Raw genomic sequence first — 23,155 nt, forward strand, 5'->3', positions numbered from 1 at the left:
GCCTTCTGTTGCCTCATGTTTTTCTCACAGCTTTTATGTTTCATTAACCTGTCTGGAATCTACAAAATTATGTTGGAAGCCCATTCTAGTTTGCCTTCTTGTTGAAACTGTGTATAACACTTAAAAAGAAATCATTAAAAGGAAGTTAAAAAGCTAGGGGATGGAAGTGTGTACATATTTCACATCTCTTTTTTAATGATAGCCTCTTCCACAGCAAGGAGTAGTTTGCTTTTCTAGATAGGATGATATATTTCATTTTTAGCATTCTCATTTGGATATTTATTTTGAGCTTTGGATTTGATTTAAACCACTCAAAAATATTTAATGTGTATCTTCTATGTGTTGGGGACTGTTTTCCGGCTTTGGGAATACAGCAGTAAACAAAGCAGATGAGAATCCCTCCCTTCATGGACTGTATAGAAGACAATAAACAAAATAAAAAATTTTAAATGTATACGATTTCTTAGTGAGTTGGATTTAACATAGGTTGTGGTTTAGCCAAGCAAATTTGAGGGAGTGAGAGGGACCTGGGAGTTTAGGGTCTAATTAAAATGATTGATAGTGGAATGAACTAAAGCTAGATTGGAGGGGGGAAATGGGCATGAGGGTAGTAGGTATGTTGGATTAGACATGAGGCAAAGAATTGTTGGAATTGGGGTGCTAACAGTGGTGTAAATAGGTGGGAGGTGGTGATTGGAGAAGATATGTTTAGAATTAAGATAATGGCAGGGTTGCAGTAACTGCGAAAGATAAATATAAGGGAGTGGCTATGGAGGAAAGTGACTAAGTTAGGATGGACAATAAGAACATTGGAGGACAGAGAAAGATTGAGTAATGGGGACCACATTTACCCTCTTTCCTTTTTTAAAATAAAAAAATTATTATGTATTTATTTGTGATAGTGACAGTGAGCATGAGTGAGGGGAAGAAGGAGAAGGAGAAGCAGGCTCCCCACTGAGCAGGGAGCCCTACCCGGGCTCGATCCCAGAACCTTGGGGTCATGACCTAAGCCAAAGGCAGATGCCTAACTGACTGAGCCACCCAGGTACCCCCACCCTCCTTCCTTAAACAAGTAGAAAACTATGCGAGGTACGAGGAAATGACCGTTCACAGGTGATAGACAACATATAGTACAGAAAAATGATTCCTGAGAGAAGGTGAGCCCTGTGATTACCCTAGCTGACTACCTGGAGGTCATAGTACAAGAAGGAACAATCTAAACAGGCCTGGCAAACTCCCTGAGTTCCCCAACTCTCAACAGAGTTGAGAATTCAAGGAAGTCAGAGACAGGAATCACAGAATTATTGGAAAATTGAGAGCGCTCTAGAGACTGGCTGGGGGTTCTCCTGAGTCTTCAGTAGAGTACTATTGAATGTACCTGTGTGAGGAAGTCACTCAACACTGATGAAAAATGAGGGATGATCTTGGAGTCCTGGGCTTCTTGTGGTGACTTGCATAAAGAACATGATGGAATTAGTCCTGCTGATTTCCAAGCACAGTTGTGGAGAGGCTGTGTGCATCTTGTGTGGGGCAGACAGTATGAGCGTCTTGCCAAAACTCTAAGAGTTCTAGAGTTGACCCACTTGACCTCGATGGTGGAGGAGGTCTGCAAGGAGATTATCCTACTCCCAAGACTTAAAATTCCCCCTTGACCTGCTGCTTCACTTGACTCCTGCTGATGGACACATGGAGTCCTATGGGGACTTGGCCTTACCCTCCATGAATCATGTTAATGTTTTCCTTTTCCTAGGGACCTTTTCCCCCAGAAGAATACACCTCTAATTTATGGTTTCAAAACAGAATTCATTTAACAGAATATGTTTTCCAGCAAATTGCCTAGAAAATGTTGTTCCCTTTAAGAATTGCTTCCACTGTTTACATGTATGTATGTGTATGTGGGTGTATTTTTATATATGTATATATTAGATACATATTTTTAGTATTAATTTCAGCCTAAAGATAGTTGACTAAGGTGAATTCTTAGTAAAGGAGAGTTTCTGAGGCCCAATTAGAACTCTTTAAGGTTGGAGTGTTCCATTCATCTCTGTGCTAGTGACCTGAATGCAGTGAAGGCGCTCAGTAAAGATTCATTGATTCAATGCATTTCAGGTGAAATGTGGCATTGTGAGTGATTGAAGCCTTCATGTGAGTTTTGTTGTGGCCCCCAAGCTTGTGACTTACATACGGGCTTGAGAGACTGTGCCTCTGCCCCATCCACCCAGCTTGCTGGGTTGGAACCTTTCTTACTGGGTTTGTGGAAGTCAACTGGAAATTCTTCTGTTAGGAATGATGAGGAAGAGTGCTTGACGGCATACATGTCGAGGTAGTGGCTTCTGGTAAGAGAAGAATAGAGCATTTTCAAGAGACTCGTGTCCTAAAACCAGACCTTTTAATTTCATTTATCTTTGGGACAAGCAATACATTCACATTCCACATTCTTTAAAATTAGAAGGTTCAAAACTGGAAAGTTGACCCCTCCCACCCGTGTCTGCTAGTTGCCTGGCTAGCTGTTCAGTTCTCCCTCCCTACAGGCGACCATGGTATGACTTCATAAAACATGAGATGACCTTCCAGATGCGGAACCAGGTTAGAAAATTATAATGGGAGGTGCTAGGTAGGTTAGTCATTATCAGGGCCCCTGGGGGCTCAGTCAGTTGTGCATCTGCCTTCGACTCAGGTCATGATCTCAGGGTCCTGGGATCAGGCCCCCTGCCTTGGGCTCCCTGCTCAGCGGGGAGTCTGCTTCTCCCTCTTCCTCTGTGCTCACTTTCTCTCAAATAAATAAATAAAACCTTGAAAAAAAAAGTCATCATTGTATGCCAAGCATTGTGCTGAATATTCTACATGTAATTTATTTAATCTTCCTAACAATCCTTTGAGGAAGATTCTATCATACTTTGTCTTCTGTCTTCAAATCTCTTTCTGCTCCATTCTTGTCAGCCAATTTTAACTTTGCGGCTTTGTTTTCTGCAGGCCATCTTCTCCTCCCACCCTGTAACCACTGAAATGTCCCTCTCTTAGGATCTGGGTCCAGTGGTGTGTTGAAACTGGCTCCTATCATCTTGAAAGACTGGTGGCACTCTCTCTTTCCAACTCTGTGTTCAGGGGCATCCTGTTAGTAACTTGGACTCAGTCATAGTAGGAATATTTACACAATGGGAACTGGCAAATACCACAAGTCAGGGCTCTTTTTTCCAGAGAGCTGGTGGTTGAATATTTATCAACACACCACTGGATCCTCTCCCCTCTTAACTTTGTTGTTTAATGAACCAACTAACGGTAACTGAAAGATGGAATTTTTTAAAACCACATAGACATACCTGAAATATATGATTTTTTTTAAGTTTGCAGTCATTTGACAAACTGTTTAAAACTTTTGATTTTGAGGGATCCCTGGGTGGCGCAGCGGTTTGGCGCCTGCCTTTGGCCCAGGGCGCGATCCTGGAGACCCGGGATCGAGTCCCACGTCGGGCTCCTGGTGCATGGAGCCTGCTTCTCCCTCTGCCTGTGTCTCTGCCTCTCTCTCTCTCACACTGTGTGCCTATCATAAATAAATAAAAATTGAAAAAAATTTAAAAAAAAAAATAAAACTTTTGATTTTGAAAATGTTCAAAAATGCAAAAAAGTTGAAAGACTACTATAACAAGCATTCATATGCCTATTTCCTAGATTTGATAGTTCCAAATGTTTTTTCTGAACCACTTCACCCTGAAATGTTCAGTATACCTTTTCTATATAATCCTAATTCTGACATCACTAAGAAATTTATGGTTCTCCAAATTATTTTTCTACCCAATATATACTCATATTTTTCTAGTTGTCAGTTTCCAAAAATGTTGTTTACAGTTTTGTTTTTTAGATTTTATTTTTAAGTAATCTCTACACCCAATATGGGGCTTGAACTTTCGACCCCAAGATCAAGAGTCCTATGCTGAGCCAGCCACGTGCCCCTATTTATAGTTCTTTTCTGACAAGGATTCAATCAAGATTTGTGTATTGGATTTGGTTGTTTTCTTTTCTCTTTTGAGCTAGATTAACCCTTTTCTCCCAACCAGTTTTTTCCTGACATTGATTATTTTCCATTTTTTCTAAGTTTCAAATATGTACAAAAGGAGAGAAAATTAGGGAATGAACCACAAAATATCTAACACCAGTTCAGTAAACTGTCAAAATTTTGCCGCATTTGCTTCATTTATTTATTTTTTTCTTTGCTTAGGATATTTTAAAACCAAATTCAGGACATCCAGTTGTTTAGAGTTACCACAGGTAACTCTAAAAAATACATTTTCCTATGTAACCAAATTGGTTGTTATAAGACACCAGACAAAATTAATAATGACATTGACTTTTTAAAGAAACCAGTCTAGTTTTTTTGGTAGTGTCCAAAGAATTTTGGCTTTCTATGATTGCGTCTTCATGATAACATTTAATTTCTCCATCCTATATTTCCTATATACTGGAAATTAGATTCAGATTGTTTTTAGAGAATGAAATGTACTTCAGAGTGCATCCACATCAGGTAGCACATAGAGTCTGGTTTTCCACCGTTAATGATGTTAAATTTGATCACTTGATTAAGGTGGCGACTGTCAGTTGTCTCCATTATAAATATAGGTTTTCCCCTTTGGGATTAGCAGTAATCCTTGGAACAGTGCTTTGGCACCACATGAATGTTCTGTTCTCCATCAACCTTTCCCCTTAATGGTTTAAGCAGTCATTAGTGTTCTTTGCCTGAATCAATTTATTGCAGCATGCATTGGAAAACAGTACTGCTCTTCTTTTTTTTTTTTAATTTAATTTATTTGAGAGATAAAGATCACAAGCAGGGGGCAGGGGCAGAGAGAGAAGCAGACTCCTCACTGAGCAGGGAGCCAGACGCAGAGCTCCATCCCAATACCCTAAGATCATGACCTGAGCCAAAGGGAGACACTTAATTGACTGAGCCACCCAGGTGCCTCTACTGCTCTTTTTGTACATATCCAAGGCATCTTCTTTTGGGTGTGGGTTCACTGATTGGTATTTCCTGGAATGGTGTATGAACCGCATCTATAATATATCTTAATTCTTGAAATCTCTAAACTTGACTTTTCTTTTTTAAGTGAACAATCAATACAAAGCATTTTTGAAACTGTACTAATGCAGAATCTTTCTAGGTTATTCCTCACGTTTTATAATTCTCTTGGCCACTCATAATTCACTCTCAGTTTTTGAGGGGGTTTTTTCCTTTATTTTTTAATTTTATTTTAGTTCTAGTATTTTTTTTTAAGCAACCTGCTTTGCAGATTCTTTCCAGAGGGTTCATCATAGTTGCCATAGAAACAACAACTCCTTTGGTTGTCCTCAGTTTCTATAATTTTTAAATTACATAGTTGCAGCATCAAGTAAGTACAGATGTCATAAATAGGTCTAGGTGCAAAAATAAACAATTCTTAGTAAACATTCTTCTTAATTTATGGCAGTAGAGTATGTAGAGTACTAGGTAGTAGTATACTAGCCAGAAGCATTCAGTGTGCTAGGGGCCTCAGTCAGTGTGTGTCACAGGGAGAATGGATTGAGTCCACTAATCAGCAAGTTGTTATATGGAGGTCAACTTAAGAGGAGCATTTACCATGTTGTAACTTTACTTGCTTTGTCTTCCCTGCTAGGCTTCCAGTTCCTTGACAGCCTTAAATTGTGTTTTTGTTTTAATCCCTAGTGCTCAGTATAATGCCTCACATATAGTGAGTGCCCAGTAAGAATATATATTTTTTAAGATTTTATTTATTTATTCATGAAAGACACACACAGAGAGAGAGGCAGAGACAGGCAGAGGGAGAACCAGGCTCCATACAGGAAGCCCGATGTGGGACTTGATCCCAGGACTCCAGGATCACTCTCTGAGCCGAAGGCAGATGCGCTTAACCGCTGAGCCACGCAGGTGTCCCTCAGTAAGAATATTTGATGAATGAATCTGTGGCCAGCACCAGAGGGTACCTTAAGCGACTTCTGACCTTACACATAGTAATCTTGGCAGTATCTTCGCAAACGTCAGGGTTGGTGTCGTCATGGCATATAATTTAGTCTTCCATTGGTTTTTCTTCTTCTCATTCCCTCAGTCTTTGAGTCTTTCTTTGCTCTGTGCCAGCTTCCTTGACTTGATTGTGTGTTGCAAGCCACCTGTGTTTGTTATCATTCCAGTTTCCTGACAAAGATGCAGAAACGTATGACGGTTTTGCTGCCATGACGCTATGCACAAAGCGAGAGGAGATTCTGAGGAAAATACAAAGTAGTTCCTTAGTTCTCTAATCTAGAGTTTAACCAATCCCAGGAACTGAAGTCTTCTGTTTCTTCACAGAGGAAATATGACAAAGGCAGTGGCTGTACAAGCTTCCTTCATGGGCCGCCCTCCCCACTGCCTCATCCAGTAAACGGGAGCAACTACTTCTAGAGGTGAGAGGGGAGGGAGGACTATCTCCGTAACCCATTTGATCCACCTAGCTGCAAAATTTTGGTTTTGAGAAAGAGTGAACTATCTGTAGAGTTGCTACATTGAAGAACTTTAAGACAGAACAAGCCCACAGAGGATTGAATGCTCAGGTGATATACGTTATGCTCTTTGATAGACGCCTATAATCTATAATTCAAAAGCCACTTGTAGCTGAATAATCCCAATGATCCCAAGATCCTGTTTCTATAGATATTAAAAGGTATTAACCAGGTACGTCTGAGATAATTTTTAACTTCCAGAACCAGAAGGCTCATCAGTAACACAGTCCTTATCATTCATTGATTACTTACTATGTGCCAAGCACTGTGTTAGAGTCTACATTTTTACCATTCAATTTTCATAGTGAACTTAGGATTTATGTATCTTATAGATGGTTAATCACACCAGAACTAAAGGACCCAAGCCCAGATCTGTCCAATTTTAGTTTAAGACACTTAAGTACTGATGGGATTCTCTGGGGGTCCCATCATACATATTTGAACCGTAAAACCTGTGATTTTCATAGGCAGGATCAGTGACCAAAGGTGACATAGATACTCTGAATGTTATATCAGGAAGCAAGGCGATGTTCTTATATTAGGCAGTTATAGTACCTTCTCCCAGAAAGCTTAAGGCATGTTTATTGCTATTTTTACTGAAGAACAGATCCCTCAGAAGGATGGTCTATTTTTGAAGATCTTTAAGCAAATGAATGTCATGTTCTTTTAAACATTCATTCAGTAAGCTAAATGCATATATATATATTTTTTTACCATCATATTTGAATATGAGTCTTGGTTTCCAGGCTGAATTCATATCATATGTTTAAGAAGACAGTGAAAATTCTTTGAAGAGATTCTCAAACTCCACAGGGCTTGATTTCTACCTGTTTTTAAAGCTGGCTTTTATCTGGGGACAAATTCTATTGTAACTTTTCTAGAAGTTGGTGCCAATAGGAGTTAAAATAATAAAATCAGTTCAGTTAAATTAAATAGGAAATGAGTCTTTTATGTACAAGGCCTTAGATCAGTTAGCAACAATTGGTCACTCTTCTGGGAAACAGTTGCTAAAATTACAATCAACTAGCGGTCAGTGGCCTCATTTGCTCCACTGTGTCCTAGGAAGAAAAACTATCTTACGACAAGAGCTTGCAAAGACAATATCATTTTTTCCTAATCCTATTCATTTCCCTCCCATTTTCTTATGATTAATTTATACCTTTTTTTTTTTGCATTTATTGAAAGTGTTATATACCAGGCACTGTGCTAGCTAGCTTCTGAGGCTTTGTATATGAAAGAAAACCCTTGCCTTCAAGAATCTCACAGTGTAGTAGAGGAGAGAGAACTCAAATACAGGAAAATAAATGCACTGACAGAACTAGTGAAGGCTCTGTGGAAACAGGATAACTGAACCCAGCTGGCATAGGCGAGGTGAGGAAGACTTCCAGGAGGAGAGGATATTTGCATTATATCTTGGAGGAAGAGTAATAGGAAAGTAGCCAAGGGGAGAAGAGGGTGTTCTTGGCAGAGGAAACAGTGAAACCACACACCTAGTTTGAGAATGGCAAACACAGGGCTCTGGCACAGAATGAGAAAAGGTGTTATGAGATAAGGCTAGAGAAGATGCTGGGAATCATGTCATCGAGGGCGCTGTAGGCCATTCTGAAGCATTTAAACTGTCCTCAGTGTAATGGGCAGCCATTAAAGATTTGAAGCAGGAAAATAATGTATGCAAACTTGCTTTGTATGAGACATTTGAAAGTGGTCGCAGACCAGTATTTGAAGGTGATTCAAAAGACCAGTAGTGAGGACTGTAACTCAGGTGAGCTGGTAATGGGGTGGGAGAGATTCAGTAGATATTTAGAGGCAATCTTAAATTTAGAAGTTAGCACAGTGTTTGGCAACCGATCTATTATATAGCAGGGTGGAACTAGCAGAAAAGGAGGAGTCTAAGACAACACCGACAGTTTTCCATTTGATAGAAACTGGTGCCGATAGTCAACAAGAGGAATGGAAGTGGAGGAATGGGTTGTTGAAGAAGGTGATTGATTCAGTTTTAGATGTGTTGAACTTGAGATGTCTGTAGGACAAGTGAAGAGGATCAAGTAGGCAATTGGGGTTATTTCCATATCTCTATCTGAAGTTGAGGAGAGAAGACTAGACTGGGGGTGGTGGTAGGTTATAGATTAGAAAGTGTTCAGTCTGTGGGTTAAGTCTACTTTTGTTACCGTTACCTGATGACTAGATAGTAGAAAGCAGCTTTACCATTAAGCTCATAAAGCTTAGAGTTAAGTGCTTCTCACATGCATGGGTCCTCGGAAGGGCTGTAGCAAATGTGTTTACGTGATCATTTGTTTTTGTAAAGCTTGGAAAATCCAGATATTTTAACTACAGTTTGTTGGGATTGTTCTCTTGCCTCTTTGAATTACCCTCTCTCACTCTCCCATCTGATGATAATTGGAGTGGTTCCAGGCATTTTTTGGAGTCCACCTATGGGGAGGTTGGGCTGCAGATACATTTAGTTTGGGTTTGCGGTCATTCCAATGTTTAAGTTACTACTAGCCAACCCAGGGTAGGAATGATGTGGGGAAATACTTCTGCCCACTGTGACACAAACATGCAGGACTAGCATTCATTGTGTCAAGGTATGAATGTGTCCTAACACACCTGGCACTAGAATCATGGAAATAGAGGAGGATGAAATGTATGAAGCCAGAAACTCATTGGTAGGAAAGCTTCCCACTAACATCTGATGATGTCTTAGCCTGAACTTTGGCCCAATACAAAGGCTTGTGTACAGGGAAGTTTATTTGGAATGGGATCCCAGGGAGCCACGAGTTCAGGACAAAGGAAGTGAAATGGGAGGGATGGAAAGAAATTCAAGGACGAGATAGTGTGTTGGCTATGGCTCCAGGCAGCAGGTGTTCTCTCCTACCGAGGACATTTTGAGAAGCTTATGAAATGCTCCTAGAACTGTGCTCCAGTACAAAAGTATCAAAAGTATACAAAAGTATACAAAAGTATCCTCCCATGAGCATTAATTTCTCCCCATTCTGGATTGCATGCACGTAACTAGAGATAGGCTTCAGGAGAAGTCCCATGGCAGAAGTGGGCAGCACATTGGGCTGTGCCAGAAGTCATAGCACGACACGATGTCTGCTTGCATGGATTGCAGGAGCAGAAAGCCAGTTCCAGATCTGGGTGGAGCTGGCCACTCAGGCAGCGGATGGAGTAAGCACTGGGGCCTGCAGAATAGTGAAGTGATGCTTACTTAAGAGGTATCTAATGTTGACAAAAGATTCTATTCTCTTTCATTCCTAGTCAAACATTCTCTCTTGTTCAGATTACATACAGTAATGTACTATATGCAATTCTAAATCTCTTTTTCCTTTTTGATGAGAATTACACAAAATAGACTTTGTCAGAATTACTGTTTGTGGGACACAAACTTGTAACGTTACTATGAACAGCATGCTTCTGTTACCTATTTCTCACCGGAATTTTTCTATATACACACTATTTATACAAGTGGGACCATACCTTGGATAATATTTCAGGTTTTTTCCCTTAATGCATTGTGGATAACTTTTCATAATAATTTACTTAGATCTACTTTGATTTTTTAAATAGCTGCATAGTAATTCCATTGTGTGGGTGTACTAGAGTTCATTTAACCAGGCTTCTATTGGCAAATATTTAGTTGGTGATTTTTTTCCTCATAGAAAAACTTTTAAAAAAAGAAAGAAAGAAAGAAAGAAAGAAAGAAAGAAAGAAAGAAAACCTTTAAAAAAATCTCTAACACAATTTTCAGAGATAGATAATGGGAACAGTGAAAAGGAGAAATCGTGAAGGAATTTATAGTAGAAAATATTGGTTCCTTTTTTCTTTTTAAGATAATTTAGAAAGTGTATGCATGAGCACTCGCAGGCATGGGGGGAGGGGCAGAAGGAGAGAGAATCCTAAACAGACTCCACACTGAGTAGGTCACCTGGTTATTAACTAGATAATACGTAATTATTAACTTATATTAACTGTACAGTGTGATAGCAGGCCCACCTCCTCATTCCTACTTGAGGTCTTCAGCAAGGACTTCCTGAAAAGACACTTGAATGAAAAAGGGGGATGGGTTTCTCTTTAACAAAATCATCCTTTAGTTTCCCTTTAAGCAGGGTTTTTTTTTTTTTAGGCAGGTTTAAAAAGAACAGGTGTCTGCTTATCCCTTTCCTTAAAATGCCTGCTCCTAATGCAGATGTATGGTGTGACTTGATCTGCAGTGTGTTTTTGCACTTTGTCTAGACTTTGATAATTTTTGTTCACTAGGAACATCACAGGAGGATTTTATTTTTATATAGGATTTCATGTCATTACCAGTCTTGTCTACTTGTGTTGTAGAAACCATCTAGGAAATTTAGCTGAGATGAAATCAAGAGGGTTGGACTACAAAACAGAGTTCTAAATGATGATTGGTCCAAAAAGATAAGACATAAGGAAGGAACAGAAGAGAAAATTATAAAATTAAAACACTGATATTTGGCCTTAGCAGCAGAAGTATATTTCTCTTCTTGCAATCTCCCGTGAGTTTCATGGACTGCTATGAATCTGTCGGACTATTACCTTACTAATATAGTCAGTCCTCATCATCCAAAGGTTACAAGTCAGAAATAGAGTCATTAGTTCTAAAATAAATAGCAGAGTTCTATAGAAAAACTACCTGTCTCTTGGGAAAGATGAGAAGGTTCCCATCATCTCTGCCTGAAAGCCATCTTTTGTCTTAGCTATGTTTTCCATTGCTGATCATTTACTAGGAAAACATTCCAGTGAGTGTACAGTGAGTGTTACCACCAAAAAAGATGAAGTGGAGATGCCCGGCATGCCTCACTATTTATAAGAAAAATATTTCCCCAAAAGATGGGAAAATCCCAAGTCTTTAAATACTCTGGGAGAGAGGAATAATGGAAAAAACTCTTCAGTTTCTATTCTGTTGATTCACGAGAGTTTCTCACAAATCATTTGGATGGGCCATTAAGTCACAGAATGGCTGGAATCTTATATTAATTGCCTTACTTTGGGTTTTTGGCTAAAGCATCTGGCAGCAAAACTGAAGACAAGCAAAAGAAAACCAAGTGGGTGGTGGTATGGGAATGAAAGCCCATCTATTGTTTTCAGCCTGGAATCCTAACTTAGGTGGGAGGACCAGATGGCTGTCTTTAATAGGAAGGTCCATTTGGAAGGATTGAAAGAAAGGATTTGGCTTCTTTTATATACAACTACAGTTTAGTCTAGGTTAATTTTTTGTTGTTGTTCCAAAAGATTACTTGACTTGCTATTTCTACCAGGAAGTTTATTGAGCATCTCTCTCTGGTACAGCATCCATATTAGTTTGTCTTCATAGACAATCATCCATTGTTTCAGGTTTGGTAAATGAAAACTTGGTCTAATCCTAATTTTATTTTGGTATCTGCTTTCTAAATCCCTTTGTGGTGTGGTCCCTGAGTCTGTCCAACAAGCAGAATTGGGAGAAGACAGATGGACACACACTCACAATATTCATTAAGGGGTTTGTTAGAAGGAACAGGCATATGTAATTATGGAGGCTAAGAAAGTCCATCGTCAGTTGGGAAGATCACACAGAGGCATGGTTTGCAGCTGTTTTTGACAAGTGGAACTTCTCCTAGTCCTCAGAAAGTCCTTCACCCTGCTTTAAAGGGCTTCCAGCTAATCAAGTCAGGCTCACTTAGGATGATCATCCTCAGAGTTAACCCAGTAGGGGCTTTAACTGTATCTGTGAAATCCTTTCATAGCAAAACTTAGGTTAGTTTTAATTGAATTACTGGAGACTGTTAACTTATCCAAGTTGAGACATCAAAATTCCATCACATTGAGAGAAACCAAAGAGGAGCTGCTAGAAAATGATACTGCTGTAGAGGTGTCTGTGCAGACATTTATTAAATCCAGGCTTGTTTCTCTACTAACCTTAAAAAAACAGTCCTACCTGAGCATTCACATTTCCATAGCTGCCTACTTGTGTGCCTCAACCAAGGAAGCATAGTTAGCTAATCTTATCAGGATTAGACCCTCCTCATCCCCTGCTCTTAAGTTTTCAAAAGTTGCTTGTAAAACAAGTTTTTATTGGCTGAAAAATGTTGTCCTATTGGCTACCACTTTTTTTACGTTTGCTTAAACTTAAATTTAAGCTAAATTTTAAGTGTCACTGCCAGTAGAAAACTAAGTGCTTGATTCACCAGAGAAAGTATTAAAATGATTTGTTTGTGGGAATGGGAGGGGATGTCCGTGAGGCTGTAAAAGAGCAACACAAGAGAGCCTAGTGGGATGGACACGTTCTGTATCATGACTGCGTCAGTGTCCATATCCAGGTTGTGACACTGTGCTATAGTTTTGCAAATTGTTACCATTGAGGAAACTGGGTAAAAATACGTGGGATCTTTACATAATTTTTTACAACTGTGTATGAATGTACAGCTATCTCAAAATCCTAATATAATGATAATCCATCTTATAAAGCAGATAATCCTTTTATAATGGGAAGAATCATCTTCCTATCGTTTAAAAAAATAGTTTCCTTAAGAAGGTAGACACCACAATATGTTTGGTCCTCTGCCAGGAATAAAACCTCTACTCAATGTGGATTTCATGAGTGGAAGAGCATATGCTTGATGGGAAAATTGTAGGTCACATTTGAGAGTGTGGTGTTTAATATTAAAAAGTTTTGTCAAGTATCAAGATTAAATTCTCAGAAGAAATAAGATTGGGCATATTGTAAACAGATGGAGTCTCTACAATGATGATGACTAAGAGAAGATGCAGTTATAACTTAAAAACTAATGCCAGACAAAAATCTGAATCCAGAAGATGCTTCTAAAAATGTGCAAGCAGTAGTTGCAGGACAGATGAAATACCATTTTTTTAGCCCAGAAATTTGTATGTATGGAAAGTAAATAAATATATATGTCCAAAGGTTTTAGATAAATCTGTGGATTTACTCTATAAATATTTGCATGCCTATAATTGGCCAGGCAGGTATCTGTGGCTTTAATATAATTCAGAAATTGTCCTAACATATGAATGTGGATGTTCTTCGAGGCAACCATACCTTCTCCAAGTCTCCACTGATACAGCTGTCAAGATCTGAGAACCATGTAGGTTGGATTTTCTCAACCTATGCTATTTCTGATCTTACTGTGTGAGAGATTGGTATGGAGAAGTGAAATCCAACCAGTCAGTAATTAAACAATACTGTAGAGATATCTACAGACACAATTCCTTTTAAAATTGTCTTAAAAGATATTTTCAATCTATTTTTTTTCCTCTTTTTTAGGTATAGATATTTTAGGGATATAGAATAAGAAACTACAGTTTGAATGGAAAGGTCGAACCAAGCTCTATTTAAATGTTAAGCAGATCCTAATAGCACATAGGGAAGTTAGCTATAGGTGCAGCATTGGACCTCGGCCCTGGCAAATCTGGCCTGAGTGCTCTGACTACTGGGGGCTCTGCACTGTGCCCAGGACCCTGCAGTCACCTTCTGGGAAGCCATTTGCTTTGCTTCTGCTTTAAAAAAAAAAAAAAAAAAAAAAAAAAAAGTCCTTTAGGGGCTGACGACCTCAGTAAGTGGTAACCTCCTTACTCTGAGTTTGAGTGGCCAATGAATGAATGGTAGGCGCAGTCTCTGAAAGCTCTATAATCTATTGAGATAGTAGATAGCTTCAGAGTTCTATCTAGGAAATGGTCCTATTAGGAAATGTTATCTATGTCAAATAAAACCCTACCCTCAGCCCCCACATGAGATTATTTTAGGGAACCATAATTCCATATTCGACCCCAGTAAGCCAACCCCCAACGCCCGGCAGACATGACCTAACTGGGAGTAAGTTGTTGGTGACTGAGATGACCCCACAAGTCTGGGGTGGAGGAGCTGTCCCTCCAGAGAGATTTTAGGCAGCTGCTTACTGGTCGGCCACAGGAATTTTTGGAAGTAGTAAAACTTTTGGTAAAAGGGGGCTTTTGTCTCCCAGAATAGCAGCAGTTATCACTTAAAACCAGTGATTTCTATATACAGCAAGTGCTTCTATATATATACTCATGTATTGTTTATATAGGCCTATTTTAAGATCAGTGTCACATTTTTCTGATGTATTTTATGGTGGGAAAATTCAATTGGAAAAAATGCATTTAGCTCTGGTGGGGATGGTAAGGTAAAAGAAGTACTTACACAAATGTGTTATTTTTGGTTTAGCTTTAAATGGTACAGAAATAGCTAAGTGATAGAGCTCCTTAAATGAAATTACGTTGCTGCCTCTTAGGTTCAACCACTGCCCTCTCATTACATGGTATCTGTCACCACACTAGTCAGTAGAAGATGTACAGGACATGTGTAAGAATTCACCCATGTTGTACTTAAAAAATTTTGAGAAACGTCTTATGTTTGTCTAACATGGCTTATAAGTCAGGGTTCTTTTTTTTTCTCATAGGTATTGAATTCAGGGGGAAAAGAAGGGAAGGACCTACCTACAGTCAAAAATAACATGAGTGCCGAGACACAGGTGCTCGGGCTGGGGGTGGTGGGGGCTGTAGCATGGTAGTCCCAGAGAGGTGTGCTGTGGCAGTGAGCGCAGGGGTTGAGGTACTATAGTGGACACTTCTTCTGGGAAGCTCCTTCCTACCTGTTGGGTGGGTTGGGTGGGGTGGGCACCAGCCAGGTGCCAAGGGAGAGGGAGGTGAAATGAGGAGTATTAGTCTAGTAGGAGAGATCACAGCCTACACTATGAGGCAGCACATGACAGTGCCCTATGAGAAATGCAGAGGACACTGTGGGAGTTGACAAATGGAAAATCTCACTTCTACCTTTAGGGACCAGGAAGGGCTTCCCGGGAAAGATGCCATTTGGATAGGCATTCCAAGCTGGGGCAGCGATGACAAGGACCTCCAGGATTGGGACTGTGAGGAGAGCTGGAGTTAAGCCATCATGGTTACGGCGGGAGGAAACCGGGTCAACTGCTGGGTGGTGAGTGTGGAGACAGAGGTGGAAGGAGGGGGCCATAGGGCCAAGCTCTGGTGGCCTCTGCGCCCTCCTCTGCTGAGTTTCTCCTTCACCCAGCAGGTGATGGGAAGTGAATACCGAGGAACGGGATGACACATGTGTTGTGACCAAGTGAGTCTTAGGCTTGCAGGAGCAGGGAAGAGGAGGTGTTAGGGGATGTGCTAGGCTTGGTGGGGGCTGGGAGGGGAGAGATACAAAGATGCATAAAGCTGAGGCCACTGCCGTCGAGAGGGTTAAGGTTTCCTCGGGGGACAGTTAACCTTGGGGTAAATTGAGGAACAAGTGCAGGTTAACAAGCTGTTGGGTGAGGGGACAGGCATCACTGATGGTTTTCCATGTCGGAGACTGCAAGACTTCTGTCAAGTACCCCCCCTGCCCAGGTATTTCCTCTAGCTAACTGTCTCGGGTCTTCATTTGTCCTCACGTGGCATGGTTTATACATCTTACAGGACCTTGGGAGTTCTGTCCTAGGTTTGCTTCTGGTAAAATACAGAACGCAGACCCATGGCTGAAGAAAGTAGGAGCGTTTCTTCTCTTGTGCTGAGGTGGTATAGCCACTTGCTCGTCATGAGCTCACGTGTTCCTGGATCACTATGATCTCTGTTTTGGGGAGATCCACTTCAAAGAGAAGGGGTTGGGGAAAGGAGGTCCTACCAGGGAGGCCACAGGTGGGTCTGTACCTGCCTTGGAACCCAGTGTCTGTTCATTCAATGTAGGTAGGCACTTCCCAATTCCCTACTCCGGGCTGCCCACCCCAGCCTCCTGCCTCATTCACCTGCTTCAATCTGTTGTTCTGACATGACCCTGCTAGTCCTCCTGGGTGGGAGTTCTGCAGGTGTGCATATCTGTGAAAAGACTTACTGATTTGTACATCTTAGGTACTTTAGGAATTCATTCTTCATGAAAAAGGAAGTGAAAAAAGGTGAGAGAAGTGAGGGAGGGAAGAGGCAAAGGCAGTTTCAGAGTTTTAAGCTTGGGAGACTGAACATATGGTATCATTTCTAGAAGTGAGTACTTGGAGAAGGAGGTGTTATCTTGGAGAGGACAAACCCAGTTCTATTGTAGTGACACAGGCCTTTCTGGTTAGGGCCACTTGTTAGCAAGAGGGGTCAGAGTAGAAGTCACACCAGGCAAGGACTTGGTCATGGTACTTATGTGGCAGTCCTTAGATTCTTCTTTCTTGAGTGTCTTTTGTCATTGAAATTGGTTTTTGTGACGTTTTTGGCTGCATTCAATACTTTTGAGTCCTCTCTGCTTCTTGAAATCATTTTTTAAAATTTGGCTTCCCAAACCCCATTCTCTTTATTCTCTGAGTACCTGCTGGTATCTCTCCCCTAACCTGTCTGCAACGGAACTGATTTCACCCTTTGAAACATGGGCCTTCCACAGCCCTCCTCAGCAATGATGACCTGCTTCCCATTGCTTGGGCTGAGACACCTTAGAGCTGGCCTTGACTCTTCTCTCCTCTGCCCTACATCCAGTCCATCAGCAAAACCTGCCGCCTCTATCTGACATACTCAGAATCTAAGTACTTGTCACCTCTACTGTTACCACCTGCTCCGAGCCACCATCCCCTCTCACTTAGATTCCTGAAATAACTTCTCTGGCTCTCCCTTTACCCTGCCTCAGCCATTCCCTACTGCCATCCTCCTCCTACCAGCTGCCAAGCCTCTTTTTACCTCAGCAGCCAGGGAGATCCTACTAAAACAGCACAGGTCATGTCACTGCTCAGAAACTTCCAGTGACCTCCTGCCTCAGAGCAAAGGCTAATGTCTTCATAATAGTTACACGACCTGCACCTCCTCTTCACCTGTTCCCTCTTGCTCGCTGTGCTCCAGCCACACTGGCCTCCCTACCTTTTCCTCCAGCCTCTCACTCTCCAGGGCCTCTCTTACTCCTCTTGCCTGTCACACCCTGCCTGGCCCCTTATCTGCTTCATCTGGCTCCTCAGTGTCCTGCAGCTTTGCTCAGATGTCCCCTTATTAGTGAGACTCTTCCCTGCCCATCCTGCACTAAATCATTCTGTCCCTGCTTTTTGTTCTCCACGGCTCGTTTTACACAATCAGACATTCTTGTCTTATTGTCTCCTCCTCTTATTGTCTCTCTCCCCCACTAGATACTTATACAGCATTGTGATTTATGGATTACAGACTATGCTCATAGACATTATCTCACTTAATCAGTTTGTTTGTTTTTCTGGAAAGCAAGGCTCATTCTGCTTATATTTCAAGTGTACTGACTGATGTCTTCACTGCTAATACAAAAAACTGATGTCCTTGGGGGAACTTCAGTATGGCCATTCCAACACCTTCCATCCCATTTTGGTTTGGTTTTGTGGGACCTGAATTCCACCTTCTAGAGTATTTCTGTTGTCACTAGTTCCAGAGAACTCACTCTTCAGACTTTTATTGATTCCTGCCTAATGAATTGTTACAACTTTTATATTTGCTACGCTGAGAATCCTTTACAAACAAAGGCCTAGCAAAATGCTTCTTGGGCTCTGCTTTGGTGAGCGAGGGGCTGCAGCATTGCATAGCTTCAGGGGAACCATCAGGTCACATGTTCTCTGCTGATCGCACCCCTAGAGTCGTGCAACAAGCAGTGATGATGATCATACAGTGTTTGGCCAGAGTTTATCCTCATTGAATTGTCTTGTTTGTTCTCTTCTTGGTTTTGGAGTGGTATTTTCGGACTCCACGGACTGTTTGCTTTGTGCTTGCTTTTGTGGTTGCTGTCACTTTCTATTAGCACAACTGTGTCAGGTTTTTCTTGATTCCATTCTACTTCAACTCTCTTGGCTTTTCTTCCTTAGCTATTTCAACTATTGTGTCTGCTGCTCCATTTCCCCTCACTGACATCACCTTGTAGGAGAGCAAATGAGTTCATATTGTCATCAGGTACCCTTTGTCAGCCTAATCACCCCCCCCCCACATTATTCCCATCAACACATGAATGGTACCTGTCTTTTAAAATTGGAGCACAGAATGGTGGCAAGGTTAAAAGATGCACTGTGGCATCCTGCCACCCTGCTAGGCTTGGATTAGTAATTCATTGAGCACATTCAAATAAAAAACTGGTTGGTGGTGGAAGCAGGAAGAGGCAGATATTTAATGCCAATTTTACTGTGATAGATTGTTAGCTACTTAGCCCATCTCATTATGGAGACATGTTCTTCTAAGTTCATCTGTGCAAGTACCTTGCCTTGAGCACACAGTAGGTAAAGAAAGATGAGTAATCTATGTCATTACTGTATAATAACTTGCTTATGATTCTGGATTTGAGAAGAGATGTATTCATAGAACCCTATGATCTGAAAACAGGCCTGCTTAGGTTCTCTTAAGCCTGACTTAGTGATCCCTTTCTCCTCCATTTCTAGGACCAGACAGGAGGAAGAGAGGCTAGGGATTTAAATGTCAGAGCGGTTCGAAGGGACTGGAATACCACAAGACCTCTCCCAGCTTGCCAGAAAGGTTTCCTTTCTCTCCAAGTCCTAATCGTGACAGCCTTTGTATGCTTTATTTGTTCTATATGCGGTTTATCAAGTTTATTTTATCTATCTATATTAAAAAGTTCTGGTGTTATTTAATGCCTGTCCTTCCATATTTTGCTGATTGCTGTATTTTTGTCTCTGGAAGCTAGGTATCCATTAGTTCATAGTCTTTTCTAGTTTTTGACACCATCTCTCATTAGTTTCCCCAAAGTTGCTTTTCTACTTTTAATCCTGACTTAATTCTTCCTACACTCAGGTTAAAAAGGATGTTTTTTGAGCCCAGTTTTTAAAATCTCTTTATTGACAGTTTGCCTTTTCCTTGAGATCACTCATGGATGAGCCTGAAGACTGCATTCACCGTGACAAATGGTTAGGGTTGGGGTTACGTGCCCTGTGTAGCTGTTTCCTCCAAGCGGGATCCCATTGGAGGGGTGGTTTTTTTTCTCCCCTCTTTTGTACTGCTTACCTGGAAGAAGGTTCAGAAAACAGGACTTCTCACCAGAAATTGCAAAGCTAAAAGAATGTGGCTCTGGGGCAGATGCAGAAGTTTCAACACTGGAAGTGGGGGGGATGAAAGCCTATTAAGTGAGCTTGGAAGAAAACCTAGTAATGCTCAGTCTAAGAAACCTCACTCACATGAGTAGTTTCTAGTCCAGTATGGCCCTTTCCAGTCAGATCTGTTGGTGCTATCGAGCTGGTATTTCAAGTATGTCCATCTGCATTTAAACGAATTGCTCCAAGACAATCTGATTATGCGGTAGTTACTTTGGTGAGAATAGCGCCTCAGTGGAATGGAAACTTCATTTTAAGTCTAATATTAGACCTTGCTTTGGAAAATTCCTTTTAAATGATCACAAGCTGGGAATAGCAAAAGAATTTAACTTTCGACAGACAGCATTCACCAAGAATTTTTAACTGCTTATGTTTGGGTCCTTGGGAAAGCAGATGTGAGAAACTGACCGGCCTGAGTGGACCAGGGTAGCACTGACGTGACCTGATGCGTGTTTATATCTCTTGCTGATAAGTTTCCCTCCTAGTCTCATTTGCTCAAAATATTTTCATTCTTGGAACATGAGCACACTAAGGATGAAAATTGTTAGGATGCCTAATTGTCTAACAATCTAAACTTCTAGGCTTTCAGACCTTGATGCCTGTAAAGGGGTCTGAGGCAGAGCCGAGGAAGGCCAACAAACCTACAGAATCAAAGCCAGTTTCTGAGTAAGTGCCGGGAACTTGATCAGACGTGGCCCCCAGAGAATATTTTTGGTTCGTCTAGCTGGTTGTGTTTGAGTGAACTCCCCCAGTTTGAAGTTTTAAGTAAACATTATTTAAAGGACCCCTCCCCCAAAGAATTCCCACCCTGTCAATTAAAAAAAAAAGAGAATATAAATGTTATTTGGTCATGAAATTATCAGATCATTTCTTCTTGGCTTAATTCAAAGATCTGTTTCAGATGTCTCACGTGCCTTGGATTAGGAAAACCAATATTGGTTTTTGAGAAATGCATCTTTTAATCATGGTGTACTTTTAATATAGTGGCTCTTCTTGTCTCCACATAAGCTGGTAGAAGTCGACAGTGCCTTAGAACTGAGGAAGAATGTTAAAAAGAGAGTAAGAGTTACCATTTATTGATGGCTCAGTGGCTCCTAGCCATTGTCCTTGCTGGATCTCGACACTGTCTCTGATACAGCAATTTTTGTTAGCCTGGTTTTAAAAGATGAGGAGACTGAGGCTCAGGAAAGTTCTGTGATTTCCTCATGATCACACAGCTAGTAATGACTAGGAAGTGGCCATGCTGGGGCTCCAGTCTAGGACTGGTCAACTTCAGGGCACCTGTTCTTCCCTGGCCCTTGTGGCCGTTCCCACAGTAGCTGTTCTTAAACTTTCTTGTATTCGGATCCCTTTAAGCTCTTAAAAATCATTGAAGACTCTTGAACTTTTGTTTATGTAGGTTCTATCTCTTGATATTTACTGTATTTGATGTTAAAATGGAGTAATATAAAACATCTAGACTTACTAATTCATTTTTGAAGGACAATTATAATAGATCCACTGCATTAACATAAGTAACATTTTATTAAAAATAACTTTTCCAAAAAAAGTGACTTTTCCAAAGCAAAAATAACCTTTGTTATATGACCAATAATTGTTGTGTTATCTTTCCTCATCTTTATCACCTGGTTGGATTTTCCTATCTTCTGCATCCAGTCTGTGGATGTTTTAGTTGAAATATAGGAAGTATATGTTTTAGTTGAAATATAGGAAGAAAATCTGACCTCACATAGATATGTATTTGGAAAGGGGAAGGATATTTTAACAGCTTTTTTGGGCAATTGGGAATATTCTCCTTTGATACGATGCTGAAACTCCCCAAGTGTTAGTTTTTTTAAAGGTTAGTTGCAGTGTAGAATCTGAAACCATACCAGTGGACTTTGGGTGCACTGTTAAATTGAAATCCTTTGGTCTGAAATCTTTCTTATCGAAAAATTCTGAATAATATATGTGGGTACTTCCCCACCAGGAGAAGTAGAGCTTAACTTCTATCCCTCACTTTTCCCTGAGGGTGGGCTAATCCTAGTGACCTGCTTCCAAAGGATAGAATGAAGAAAAGAAGAAATATTAATAACTTCACAGTGGAGAAACTTGAGAATGTCATGTGGCCATCATTTAAGCCTCGATATGATGTAACTAGAAAACCCAGAATCCCACTCTAATCATGAGAAAGCATCAGACAAACCCAAACCAAAGGACGTTCTACAGGATTCCTGACCAGTACTCCTCGATTGTCAGGATCATAAAAAACAAGCAAAGACTAAGAAACTGTCAGATGCTAGAAGAGACATGACAGCTAGATGCAATGTGGTGCTCTGGAATGGATCCTGGAACAGAGAGAGGGCATTAATAGAAAAACTGGTGGAATCTCAAATAAGTCTGGAATGTACTTAATAGTGCTCTATCAATGTCAGTTTCTTAGTTTTACAAACAGGTTGTGGTAATGCATGATGTTAACAGTGGGAGCAGCTGAGGGAAGGCTATACAGGAATTCTGTACTGTCTTTACAGCTTTTCTGTCGATCTAAAATTATGCCAAAGTATAAAAAGTTTATTTTAAAAAATCTGTTATTATAACCAAGTAAGAGACTCAATAGAGAACAAACTGATGGTGACCAGAGGGAGGTGGGTGAGAGGATGGGGGAATTAGGTGATGGTGATTAAGGAGGGCACTTGTGATGAGCAACTTGTGATATATGGAGTTGTTGAATCACTATATTGTACACCTGAAACTACTACAATACTGTATGTTCACTAATTGGAATTTAAATAAAAACCTCTTTTAAAAAATTTAAAAATAGGGTATGAGAGGAAAAATCTGATGTTACAAATCAGAGTCTTGTACTCTGAATAGATGGTTTACCTATGCATGGTTTGGTAACATCATTACCAGGATCATTTGGGAAATACTGGCTCACTGAGTTATGCAGATCTTTGGAATGCTGACCCCTTTCATTATTCAGTATTTTAAAAATCACAGTTGTTATCTCATCAGAAGGGTCTTTGTTGAGTTTTCAAGCCCGTGGTGGATACAAGTTTCCCAAAATTCTGATTTTTCCCTTGAAAGTTCAAATTTTATCATAAGCTAATGCTGCAGGCTCATTTTGTCCCTTTTCACGAAAGTATTTGCCAAATATCCAAGTCTAGGTACCCTCAGTTTGGCACTTATCCTTCGGGTGAAAATGATGTCCAGTGAAAAACGCAGCTAGTAGCCTGCAGTTCAAACGGTTGTGTGTGTGCCTTTCCTCAAGACAGCCACTCATTGTACTTCAGAATGCCACCAAAGCCTTTCATGGTGGGTCTCATTTTGCCACATAGAGTATTAAAAAACAAGTACTCCAGGACAAGATTTAATTAAATCAATTTTTACATCTTCATCTGGGACATTCTGAAGAGAAATGAACTATTGCCCTCCTTTCCCAGGGCATGTGTGGTAGCGGAAATGGTCTGCCACTGCGGTCTCAATTTGTGTTCAGACGCCTTGGTACAATTGGTTCAAATCTCTACACGGTGCAAAAGGCCTAGAACATTTTAGTGTTCTGGAAGTAGTTTGACCTTGTTGCCCTCCCCCTCCTAAGAGGGTCTTGGGCA

The 23,155-nt window shown here is 40.6% G+C and overlaps 1 protein-coding gene across 3 annotated transcripts in view; it reads left to right on the forward strand.

Annotated features, from left to right (window-relative positions):
* CNNM2 (cyclin and CBS domain divalent metal cation transport mediator 2) overlaps nucleotides 1-23,155 on the forward strand; it is a 153,434-nt gene that overhangs the window by 99,926 nt on the left and 30,353 nt on the right. Inside the window, exon 2 of one of the 3 annotated variants that reach the window (XM_055300218.1) lies at nucleotides 6,335-6,375. The exons of the other annotated variants lie outside the window; for them this stretch is intronic. Coding sequence (XP_055156193.1) covers nucleotides 6,335-6,345 — 11 coding nt within the window. The 3' untranslated portion in view covers nucleotides 6,346-6,375. Of the gene's footprint in view, nucleotides 1-6,334; nucleotides 6,376-23,155 lie in introns of those variants that run through there. 3 annotated transcript variants of the gene reach the window in all.

The sequence above is a fragment of the Nyctereutes procyonoides genome, unplaced genomic scaffold (assembly GCF_905146905.1).
Source record: "Nyctereutes procyonoides isolate TBG_1078 unplaced genomic scaffold, NYPRO_anot_genome, whole genome shotgun sequence".
Taxonomy (NCBI): domain Eukaryota; kingdom Metazoa; phylum Chordata; class Mammalia; order Carnivora; family Canidae; genus Nyctereutes; species Nyctereutes procyonoides.